The sequence below is a fragment of the Lygodium microphyllum genome, chromosome 20, assembly GCF_053477565.2.
Source record: "Lygodium microphyllum isolate KBCC chromosome 20, Lygodium_microphyllum_v1.1.10, whole genome shotgun sequence".
NCBI lineage: Eukaryota > Viridiplantae > Streptophyta > Polypodiopsida > Schizaeales > Lygodiaceae > Lygodium > Lygodium microphyllum.
The window spans coordinates 11092205-11105230 of record NC_141154.1 but is presented as its reverse complement, the minus strand read 5'-3'; the positions used below and the strand labels follow the sequence as shown (position 1 = coordinate 11105230).

Below are 13026 nucleotides of genomic sequence, written 5' to 3'. Positions count from 1 at the left end.
CACAATTGAGCCACAAATAGCCAATTTAGACACTTAGAAATCTTTGTGTAGACAATTTGTCATTGGAACTCAGCTCTTTTTGAGGATCTCTAATCGTCTCGAAAACCACTGAAAATGAGACTATTGCCAAGACTATATGTGGACATGAAGGACATCCATGCAATATTTTCTAATTTGATATCCAAATTATGTTAGTTCTAGGTTCAAATCATACTTGCACTCTGTGTTATCCAATCTTCTACTATGATGATGTCAAGCGTGGTGAATTTTCTTGCTGAGTCACAATATTTGTCAATATGATGGCAGTTTGGTCAAGATCCTAACTGGGTTTGCTTGGACCATGTTATCTATTAGCACATTTTGCCCCTCTTTTGATCGTATCATTAATTGGTTTAGAACTGGGCGTAGTTATTTCATAGGCTTAATCATATTACTGGGCGTAGAATTACAGCAGATGAGAAAAATATGAAAAGTAAATATGTCCTGAAAAGTAGCATTCCAATCTACAATTATCAGTTTGCCAAAGAATGTGACACAAAAGGTACACCAACTACCAAACCTTTCCTGTCACCCACTTGCACTTCGAGATCTGACAACCCAACCTTTTTGCTAATATATCCAAGGCCACGGCATTCATCACTTCTTGTTGTGCAACTTGTAAGTTTACCAACCTGAAAACGGCCAACAGAATACTTCAATCTGAGATCAAGACCTCTATGTTGGGCAAATATTTGGAGCTTCAAGATCAGCATTATCATCCCCTAAACTGTTAAAATTTTACTTTCAGTATTCACTCTGACAATGATATAATCCATTATTGTATTCATGTTCAATTGATCAGGTTTACAGCTCAGTTAATAAATTATTAGATTGCAAAATTGTATGGTACAGTTCCAACTAAGCTCAAGTGTAAGGGCGTGGACTGAGAGTCAAACTGCAATAATCAATTTAGAAGAAACTAGGACAGCATGACAAACAGGCAACCACAGTTCATATGTTTCCTACAGGTAGGAATGATTTTTTTGGCAACTATGATCCATAAAAAGGGCAGAAGTTTGGATGGCAGGTCTTTGTTTGGAAGCACACTCTCTAGCTATACTTCATGACACTTCCAACCAATTCACCCTCAATTGAGACATTATGCATGCCAATGCACAAGTAGCATCCTGCTATACTTCAGGACAATTCCAACCAATTCACCCTCAATTGAGACATTATATATGCCAATGCACAAGTAGCATCCTTGCTCACTGTCTTACTTTGAAGATCGAAATCAGCAGTGCATTAGGGATGCTTTCATCTCCTTGATGGTCACAATGTCAAGAACACTCGTACATATAATAAAGGTATATTGAGACTCATACAGATGATACAAGTATATTGAGACAAGGCAAATACCTGCTCATATTGCAAAAACCTCAACACATGCAACACAAGTGCGCCTGGAGACAATGTTGACAATGCTTGTTCTTAGATTTACCGTCCTAGTTTTCGATCGAGACTTGGTGTTCCCTTGTGCATCCCTTGTCTTTGTGGATGAGTCTTTATCTTTGTTTTTGTCTTATCCACCCTACTTCCCTTTTGAGATGTGGAAACAAGCATCCACTTTGAAGATGGCAACAAGGGTTTCTTATGAGTTTGATCAAACAGCTGTGCGGAACACAACAGCTAGACAAGATAGATTGTGAGATCACTCGTTGCATGAAATTGAAATATTTGGGTGGTAAGTTATTTGAAAACAATGTGACCTAGTCATCTCGGACTTTCGAGGTCTAGTGGTGGCAAACTTGGCAAGTAATGCTAATACTCAGCTAGCTTCCCCTTGAGGTTGGTCTAGTTAGTAATTTTGAACTCTTGGAGCTCATGGTCCAAGTTTATTTGATGGATCCTATCACGAGCCACATAGCAGTCCATCAACTAAGCCCACCAGTCTAGTGATAAGTTAAAGTGTTGCAATTGAGGGTGAAATTCAAGGAGTAGGTCTTGTATCAACTCAACTATGGCTGTAGTGTTAACAGCTTTTCCAAAAGCAAACAGCCTTGTACAAGGAGCAATAAGGGTTTGGCTAAAGTTCCGACCCCTATGCAAGGTCCCAATGGTCTTGTAAATCCAAGACATGCCATATCAAATTCGAATGTGCTAAAGTGACTTGCATACGTGAGGTGCAAGTTTATTTGATGGATCCTATCACGAGCCACATAGCAGTCGATCAACTAAGCCCACCAGTCTAGTGATAAGTTCAAGTGTTGCGATTGAGGGTGAAATTCAAGGAGTAGGTCTTGTATCAACTCAACTATGGCTGTAGTGTTAACAGCTTTTCCAAAAGCAAACAGCCTTGTACAAGGAGCAATAAGGGTTTGGCTAAAGTTCCAACCCCTATGCAAGGTCCCAATGGTCTTGTAAATCCAAGACATGCCATATCAAATTCGAATGTGCTAAAGTGACTTGCATATGTGAGGTGCAAGTTAATTATATCACAATGCGGGACCTAATATCCCAAATTATCAGTTAATGCCAAAGGCAAAAGTTGTAATAAGTTATGTCTGATAGGTACTAGGTGGTACCTAGTGTCAAAATCTAGATTGATGACAAAGACAAGCACAACTTAAAGTCAGCATCTAGTGCTACAATTCTTTTCAAGTGCTCCTAACAATGCTTATCATTGTGTTCCTACGTACCTGTGCACACTATTTCTAGTGGCAAGCATACCATACATCATATACAAGAGCCTATTTTAAGCTGGCAAAAAGACCCCAACAATGTTACATGTGGTTGCAATCGCTGGATAGTCTTCTTGGAGCTTTGAACAACTCTCACTTGAACTATCTTGCACTTTAGAGAGCTACTACTTGTGGGCAGTAGTTTGCTTAGCCCATGCTGCATCGTTGAGGAGTCTTCTTTATGCTATCTCTGAGGCACATCCAGTTCATGCACAAGACTAGAGCACTCGTCATGATGTCTTTATGTCATTGTGTTTTCTTGATACTCTATGATTCCCCTAGGGAGGTACTCATAGTGAGTCTTGTCCACTCGCATCCATTCTGACTTGTGCCTATAAAAATGCACCTTTTGCCACCCCTCATTGGTGGATTCACTCATTGCCACACCAGAGGTGATCTACAATGTTTAATCTCATCTTGATGGGATCCTTAGAGCTTGCTTGAGGGAAAGCAAACATACAAATGATTAAATGAGATGCATACTAGTCATAATTCTTGTGGATGTCTGGCCTTCAGCCTGGTTGAGATCAGTGTATCCTATCAAAGGGATTGAGGAGGGCGTGAGGGCATGGCCTAGTGTAATTAGCAGACCATCTGGTAGTCTGAAGATCTGACCATTGAAAATGCTTGAATGCAAGCGAGAATGTCTAGGATACAAAGCCTCAAAGCAATCTGTTGAACTGGCTGGAGAGAGCCAATTTATAGAAAGGCTTTTGGAATCTGGCCAACCTGCTGATAGGTCTTACTTGTGCACCAGATCTAACCTGCATTATTTCATTACAACCCACCACATGGAATGTCCTGATGGCCCATCCTGTGTGGTCGTGCTGGTATTGACTGCGCTGCTGCTCTTGCTCCTGCTCCGGCATAGTGACACTGCCATTACAGCATCTGTCATGCCAACAGTCTGGGACTCTCACTGTACACTGGTCACGATGTTAGTGACTCTTTTTTATAATTGACCACGGCAGGTCAAGGAACAACAATGGGTAACTCAAAATGTGCATACCTTTGTTCCATTTAAGAGGATTGGAGTTCCTGGCACCACTGGCCCATCCAAAGAAAGTCCCCATAGATGTTGCTTTACCCCATCATATGTTATCAACCTTGCTACTGTCTCCTGTCCAATATAGCACCCTGGAATGCACCAACACCCATTCAAAACTGGCAATATGAAAACCTTAGAACAGCTTGTAAAACATCAGCAAAGCAGTGCAAATGTAGATTTATTGGCTGGCCACAGCAGGAATACGGCTGGAGGCTAGAGAGAGTTTTATTTCGTCATTTTAGCTTTAGATAAGTTACTTCATTTGTCTAAAACACTACTGATCATGAAAAATACTTTTCGCTGTCTTTTTTGCATTTTACTAAAACTTTTTCTCTTGCATGTTCTTCTAAATTTGCAAAATCACCTTTTGACAAAGATATAGTAGACCAGAGGCCTGCTTCCAACACATTAAACTCATCTGTGAGCTCCTTGCCAGCTGCAGGACGTCCTGTTAAGACATACTATTCAGCACATTATATTCATGCATCATTCAGACCAAATATTCATCCATCATAAATCATAGTTTTCTCATATGTCAATCAAATTTCAATTGAAATGGCTATGAAAGTATGCTTTGAGTATGGTTTAAACCCTTGAGGTGAATCATACATGACCCTAATTTTCAAACATATTTTAACAAACTTATGAGAAAACATAAATACTGAAATTTAAGCGTGAAACTACAAAGATCTCCAAAACAACTATCAAATTCCATGTGCCAACCAGAAGGATATGTGTCGAGAACAAAGGTGCATGATGTACACTACTGAAGTCTAAGCTAATATAAAAAGTTACGAATATCAAGACAGCAAGAGACACTAGAGGCCTTGTTGAGCTAAAAAGTGCATTAAAAATCTGATTACTCTTTATTACAGCCCTAAAACTCAATTATTACCAAAGATTCATTAAACGATGCACATTTCTAGACACTGTCTGTGTCCCATAAGGCAAACCCTAATTTGGGAGGATCCACACTCCTACGAATAGAAGTTGCCGACCACTTAGCCCTAATCCTGTTTTGTAGATTGTTGGTGCCTATCTCTGCTGTCCACACCCTATTATAAAGGATATCCCAATTTGAGCTGCTGTCTACTGCCATCACCTTGCAGGCTGCATTTACGGCTACTGACCACCTTCCAGCCTGCATTTGACCCTGATCTGCTGCCACCAGCTGCTGACATGATCATCCACACCTGCATTTACTGCTCAGCCTGGTTATACAGAGCGCCACATCATCAATGCAGCTGTGTTTTGCTGCAACAGCTGTTGTCTGGCAATTCTGGATTGTTTTGTTCCTGCTGCTCACTATTCGAGCTGTCCAACTTCATCTAGCACTAATCCAAACACTCCTAGATCTGCATTTGCTGCTGTAGGAGCATATTTGGAGGTTGTCTATTGTGTTTTGAGATCCATCAAAATATAAGACACTCCAGCTTATACTCTCTACCCCAATCCTAGAGACATGGGAAGTTCAGTATTCACCTTTTGCATAGTGTGTTTGCTGCATAGAGTATTGTGTTTATTCCTCATTCATTATTCATCTTCAATGTTCATTATTCTAACTTACCCTAGCCCTAATTGTGTTCTTTATTAGTCTGAATTTTGTCACACAATTGTATTTGTTATCTATAGGTGAGTATTTATTTACATGGTATCAAAGCTAGGTTCTCACTGAAGAAACCCATGCTTTTGACTAGAGAACACATATGAGAAACAAGTTTACATACAAAAGATGACTTTGAATACTTCCACACCACTTTAGTCTCTCAAGCCCTATATGCAAAGACCTACGAGAGTGGACCTCACAACTTGCTCTGCAAGGTTTCCACATGGGTGGAGAGAAATTGGACTACCATGAAGTTGTTGAGATGGCAAGCTCAACATGTGCGGACATTGATGATGGACCACCTAGTTAGATGGGTTTGCACATCTACACTTAGCACATTAGTGGTCATTATGATTCTCACTTGGCCCACTGACTTATCACTTATTATTTTTGGTTTGTTGCACCTATCTATAGCTGGCATACTTATAGCCCGAGCTGATTAGTATAGTCATTTATGCACTATTTGACTTAGTAAGCCACTTTTTTTTATGTTGTATCTTATCTATACTTTATATACATTGTATTGTGAGAGAAAAAAAAAAGCTAGCAACAAAATGTTTTAGCCTCCATCTCTTTTCTTTTGTTCTTGAGTAAGCTTCCTCTTGTGTGTTTGCTGCAACAGCTCAAGCAAATCTCCTCACTACCCAATTCATGACATGACATCAAAGCGGCATCACTGAGAGAGGCTCCTTTTGAAGGCTTAAGTAAAGAAAAAGAAGCAAGGATTTGAGCAAGCAACCAATAAGTAAGAAGCTCTCCAATTCTTTCACTCTCTCTTGGATAGAGCATATGGAGGCACCAAAAGCAGGGCAAAGCAAGTATCTCAAGTCATTGTGAGATTTGGTGTGTGAGCAGAGCACTATATATTCTCCGGATAAGCCCTTTGGAACTTGCTCGTTGCCAAGAAAGCCATTTCGAGCCTCATTTTAGACTTGCAAGGTTATAGGCAATAGTTTCAAGATATGTTGCAATTTTGACTAGAGCACATAGAGGCACCAAAAGTAGGCAGAGCAAGTATCTCAAGTTATTGTGAGATTTGGTCTGTGAGCAGAGTACTGAATATTCTCCAAATAAGCCCTTTGGGGCTTGCTCGCTGCTAAGAAGACCATTTCGAGTTTTAGACCTGCAAGGTTATAGACAATAGTTTCAAGGTATGTTGCAATTTCGGCTATCTCGATAAAAAGTGGATACACAGGCTATAGATTTCAAAAGTTTTGAGATGTTTGCTTGGAAGAAAACACAAGTTTTATCTGCAAACAAGTTGCATATTATATGTATTGTTAAGCAATCAACAAAAAAGATTGCTTCATGTGTTGTTATACACTTGTTATAAAAGTTCGTAAAAGATTTGCTTGTTTTAATTTTGTGAAAATGGGAAAGAATAGTGGAAATCCCATCATTGAGAAGTTCAACAAGAACAGTTATCCATTATGGAAGTTTTGTGTGACGAACTTTCCTATTGGAAAAGGCCTTTATAAGTTCGTTTCAAGTAAAAAAAAGCAGCCAGAGCATAATAACCCTACGACTGCAAATGAATTAAAGACATAGAAAGAATGGAATGTAAAAGACAAAAAAGTGATATATTGACTATTTGCAGTAATTGATAATACTATGTTGGGACATATCAGAAATGCAAAAACTTCAAATGCAGCTTGGACAATCTTTGAGAATATATTTTTCGTAAATACAAAGGCATAGAAGATTCAACTCAAGAGTTGAATACTTTGAAGAAAGGAAAGATCTTTAGCATTGCAGATGCCATAGCAGTTATTGATGCAATGCTTGAAAATGATGATTTGCTTTTATTTACTTTGGGTGGCCTTAATAATAAGAAGGCTTGGAAATCATTTGCCACTTCTATATATGTATAGAAGTCCTTTTTAGTTAATGATAAGTTGGTCTCTCTCATGATTACTAAAGAGATCGATATACAAGGTGAATCATTTGAAATAAGTGGTGAACAGATACAAGCATTCTACTCTTATTCAAGAAGAGAATGTGACAGATTTTATTTAAGAGGCAGTGATATGAGATGTCAAACCAACAAAACAGGTTGAATAATTTTGATAAAATACAGGTTTCAAGAGGTCTCGGAAACATTAGAGATAGGGGGAGCTCTAGAGGAAAAGGTGGATGGAAGAACAAAGATTCTAATAATTCTCGTATTGTTTGTCATTATTATTACAAAACAAGTCACATCGCAGTTCATTATTATGCTAAGAAGAAAAACATTCGAAGTGATAAATTGCAACAAAAAAACTATGCATCATCTTTACGAAAAAATGAAGATAAAAATGAGTATTTATTTGTTATATAGCATATAATGAATGTTGCTACAAGAAAGGAGATACATAACGATATATGGTATGTTAATTTAGGTGCATCTAATTATATGACCAGTCATGCTGAATGGTTTGAAGAGATGCAACGTTTACAAAATCTAGGTTATGTGTAGAAGAGTGAAGATTCATGCCACTTAATTTTTAACATTGAAAAAGTTTCCCTATCCTTGTATGATGACTGAACAAAGAGTCTTGTCAGATATATTACATGTACCATCAATCACAAAGAGTTTAGTTTCTGTTGACTAAGTGATACAGTAAGAATTGTAAGTTCGATTTAATACAAAAGATTGTTTTGTAAAAGACTTTAATGATAAGTACAAGTTGGTTGCAAAAGGAAGTAGAGTTGGCCGCATGTTTTACTTTAGATGTTGAAATTCTTGTCATGAATACTACTATGTATGCTAAAGGAGGAGTGGTTGTAGGTGATTACAGACAGGGTTGTCAAGTACGAAAGGTATGATATGATATGGTACAATAAAATATGATACTAATTGGTATCTTATGAGTATGGTACGATATTAGTACAAAAAAAAAACTTGGTTATTTTGGATTATAGATAATAAAACACATGTTTAGAGCTAAAATAGCAATGCCACTTGAGTTAATAGGATGAATACATGAGGATAACAAGGAAAAACCTCATGCACAACATGCGCAATGCGCTACTAGAAGACAGATGGGAGTGTATATATAATACATCAAAGAACAAAGCAAAGTTTAGGGTGGATGGTGAAGCAGGCTCTTCATTCTTGTTTGTGTGTGTGTGTGTGTGTGTGTGTGTGTGTGTGTGTGTGTGTGTGAGAGAGAGAGAGAGAGAGAGAGAGAGAGAGAGAGGGGGGGAGGAGGGATGCTCTTGGAATTGCATATTCATCCTAGAAGTTGGGTGAGAGTGTATGTGTGTGTGTGAGAGAGAGACTTGGAATTATGATAATAAATATAAGGCTTAGGAGTTGGAAGATATTGTATGGTCTAGTCTTCAGAGGCAAAAAAAAGCCTGTTTTATATACGAAATGGTACGGATACATACCGTATGGTACGGTACAAACCGTACAGAACGAACTAGTCCGTATGTAGTATGCAGGCAACTATGGTTATAGGGTTACCTGATCTGCTTTTAGAATTAGTAAGCAAGCAAGACAACCTTTTTCAGATGATACAAATATGAGTAGGAATATACTTTATGTTGTGCATACAAATATTTGGGGACCTATACAAAACATGTCTCTTGGCAGCAATAAATATTTTATTACGTTTATTGATGATTGTTTAAGAAAGTTATGGATATATTTTCATAAAGAAAAAGAGTGATGTATTTAAGCACTTTAAAACTTTCAAGGTTGCTCTTGAAACGGAAACAGGCTTGAAAGTTAAATGTTTGGGGTTAAATGGAGAGAGAGAGTAGCTCTCTATTGAGTTTAATGACTTATTGCTATAACCTTGTCACAAGCATAGTTGCCCGAAATAGCATTTTAGGCTGCTCAAAATGGAAACGTTTCGGTCTAGAAACACGTTTTGGGACAAGCATTTCCGCTTATAGGGGTTTTACCCAATTTGAGGTCGTAGACTGCATTCCACTTTCTTGCACGAGCATTCCACCTTTCCCTTGCTGTCCACCCTGTTTCTCAGCTGATCGTCCTCCCTACCTGCTGTCTGCTTCACATCCCAGCCTTGAAACTCCGGATTCCTCATCCTTCAACTACCCAATGCCTTTCCTTTCATGTCCATACTATTTCTAGCTGTTTTTCCTCAGATTTGGTGCTGATTTTCGTTGTTTTCAGCAAGCAATTCCTCCCCTCTCTTTGTTGTTCACTGTCCACATTGATTTGAGCAAGTTTTTCCACTTTTGCTCCTAATTTTCCTTGTTTTCAGCAAGGGACAGCCCTATTGAAGGACACAATTTGGAGCCACATACGTTTTCTTTTGCAATTATGGAGGTAGCGATGACTCGAAGCGATGGAAATGCAACTACTGCCGTGTCATATGTGCGGGGAGCATTACACAAGTGAAGGATCATCTTGCTCATGTTAGTGGTAAGCATATTGATAATTGCCCTGATGTGCCTAATGATGTATTTGCTAGTGTAGAGCATTGGAGGCGGCAACACCTTGTGGTTAGTGCACCACATAAGGATGATACTTCGTAACCAAGTGTACATCCCACCATTTCACCTTCTCCTGCAGATGTTAGTGCCCCAAAGAGGGGTAGAGTGTGCATGAATGTTGGTGGCAGTGCTTCTACTAGTGGCAACATCTCTATGGATATACATGTAGAGGCCACTCAAGCAAGCACAGGTGCTTCCATTGAGAGCACAATTCCTTCATGGATCCCTTTGCCACAGCTTGGGGGTGCACAAGGTGGTAGTAGCTCATCAACAGGTGCATGTACCACTAGGGCAGCAAGAGCTGTAAGAGAATCATTGAAAAGGGCAAGTATTACAACAACCCTTCAAAAGCAAGCAAAGGCAAAGGCTACTCATGAGATCGTTTAGATAGTGCGCCATCCCTTTTCATGTTGCACATACAAACAAGTGAAAAAGGACCATCAAGGTCATCAATCGGATTGGATGTGAGTGGGAGAGCCCCTCCTATGAGGATTTGCGCACACGTGAGCTTGCTAGAGAGAAACAAGTTGTAGAGCTAGAGATGCAACATTTGAATGCTACTTCGCGAAAGTATGGTTGCACTATTTTGTGTGATGGATGGATGGATGTGCGGGGTAATGTGTATAACATCTTGGTGTCCTATTGCAAAGGGACCATGTTCTTGCATACCATAGATGCATCGGCAATAGGGGCATTGATTACAGGTGAGTACATCTATAGGCATATCAAGGCTATCGTTTCAGAGATTGATGTAGAGAATGTAGTATAGGTCATCACTAACAATGGCAGTAACTATGAGCCTATGGGTGCTTTGTTAGAGAGTGAGTTCTCTAAGATCGTGTGGACTCCATGTGCATCACAATGTTTAGATCTACTCATGGAGGATTTGGAAAATCTTGGATAGATAGATAACCTCTTCAAGAGACGTAGAAGCATAGTAAAGTTTGTGACAAAGAGGCCTAGAGTGCATGCCATTTTTAAGGAAAATAGTGATTTGGATCTTTTGAAGCCATCAATCACTCGCTTTGCTTACATGTTTATTGTTGTGGAGAACTTATTAGAGTCCACCCGGGCCTCTAGGACGGTTGTCTCTAGAGAGCGGGCTGCATGGATGAGAAGGAGCAGCCTAAGGCCTTGACATTTATAAAGAATGTAATGGATGAGGCCTATTTGGGAGGATGCAACTACATTGGTAAAATCTTTGACTCCCATTTACACAGTTTTGAGGACCATTGATATGGAGGATAGTACTCTAGGTCTTTTGTACAAGAACATGGATCAAAAAATTGAAAGGCGCTTAACAAAAACATCTTCTTCTCTCGAGATAAGTGAATCAATGACTATCCATTCTAATTTCACCTTTTTAATCATATGTATGAATCTATGATCTATTATGATTCATAATTTATATTGCTATGTGGCTAACAATTTTTATACATGCTATAGAGTGTAGGACATTCGCACACTCTGCAACAGGAGATGGGATTGGTTTAACAAACCAATCCATGCTGTTGCATATTGCTTGCATCCTCTTTGGTGCAGCGAGGATCAATATGTAAGTGAGAAGCTTGAAGAGGGGCTGCAACATTATTTTAGTGAGTAGGCTGATGGAGATGTTTCTGTCATTATGCAACTTGAGGATGATGTCCTCAAGTTTGGTAATCACTATCTCTTATTTGCACGCCCCACAACAAAGTTCCATGCGACACATCTCTAGTCTCTGTCTTGGTGGAAGAAGTATGGTAATTGTGCTTTGACATTGGTGAGTAAGGTAGCAAGTGTAAATAATAAACATGTGACATGATACATCATACAATGATACATGTAAGTTGTAACTTATAAGTTGTAATATAAATAAGTGTGCTGAAATTTTTTTAATTCTTTTATTGGAATTAGGTAAAAAAGGATGGCTGTCCATGTTTTCTCGCACGACTGTGGTAGTGGTCCTGTTGAGAGAAATTGAAACATGTAGGCATTGTTTCACACCAAAAAGAAAAATAAGTTAAAGACTGCTCAACTTGAGAGATTAGTTTTTTGCCATTGTAACTTGTGCTTGATTGAGAATTCAAGTAACACACCTGAGCTAAACCAGGTAAATATAGATAAGATTGACATAGAGAAGGTGAGGGACATTCCTCACATTCCAAAGGAGGAGATAGACATCTACAATATGCTATATGAGGAGATGTCTGCACCTACACATCGGACACAGTCCAAGTGTACATAAGCTAGAGCGAGAGGATTTTGACCTTGACGTGGAGTTGCTTCTATCTCTACAGCTCCAATGGCAAATGATGATGATGATGCCTTCTCTTCCTCTAGTAATAGTACTAGTGCTCCTGCTAGTAGCCTTGAGAAGGCTAAGATAGAGATGGCTTTGGATGATGTTGAGTGACTCTCATGAGTCATTAGATGACATATCATGATATAATGATTCATAGACTTACACTTTGCAAACTTGCTATTAGTTGATTATGTAGATTCATGTTTATGATTCAGTGGAATTTGGATGACTCACGACTCATGATATAATGTGATACACCATGGATTATACATCATAGTTGTATTTCTTTTCATGCATTGTTTATTGAGTTATGACTCATGAGTACTCTCTTTTTTAGTCTACATGACATAATATAAGTCTACGGCTATTCACTTTTGAGTCTTCAATCTGGAGTTTACTGTCTATGACAAGTTATAGTTTATTGTCTTAAATTGAATCATAATTTGTGTATACTTTAAACTTGTCAAATCTCGATTCTCTTCTAAGTTTTAATGTTATATTTGTTCAGTGTAAAGTCCCTTTGTGTCCATGTAAATAGACTTATGGGTGTGAACACACCCTTAATGTACCCTTACATATAAATACATTCTTTTATTCTTTGTGTACCATCACAATGGTACACCTATCTCTGCGTTCACTTCTCTCTAACTCTCAGCTCAGCTTTGCTCTTCAACTAACGCCGTTATCTCACACGCCATTGCCCACTCTCACCCCTTCAAACCAGTATCAGAGCATACTGTGCAGACGATTGTCAGGCGGGGACATGGCTGGAGTTTGTGTCGAGTAGGGAGTCAACTGGAGTTCTTGACCAAACTGGAGTTGGGTTCCACAAATTGCTGACCAATGTGACCAGCGTGGTCCAATGGGCATGCAATAGGTACAATGACTAGCGGGAAGTAGGCGCTGGCGGGCTTTAATGGTT

At 39.0% G+C, this 13026-nt stretch overlaps 1 protein-coding gene across 1 annotated transcript in view; it reads right to left on the bottom strand.

Moving 5' to 3' along the window:
- Positions 1–202: 202 nt before the first annotated feature.
- The window catches only part of LOC148018684 (putative transferase At1g60990, chloroplastic), a 122701-nt gene continuing 109877 nt past the window's right edge, over positions 203–13026 (bottom strand). The window contains exons 11-13 of the mRNA XM_087701069.1: positions 4133–4216; positions 3730–3857; positions 203–671 (exon numbers count right to left, since the gene is read on the bottom strand). Of these exons, the coding sequence (XP_087557195.1) occupies positions 513–671; positions 3730–3857; positions 4133–4216 (371 nt within the window). The 3' untranslated portion in view covers positions 203–512. The remainder of the gene's footprint in view (positions 672–3729; positions 3858–4132; positions 4217–13026) is intronic.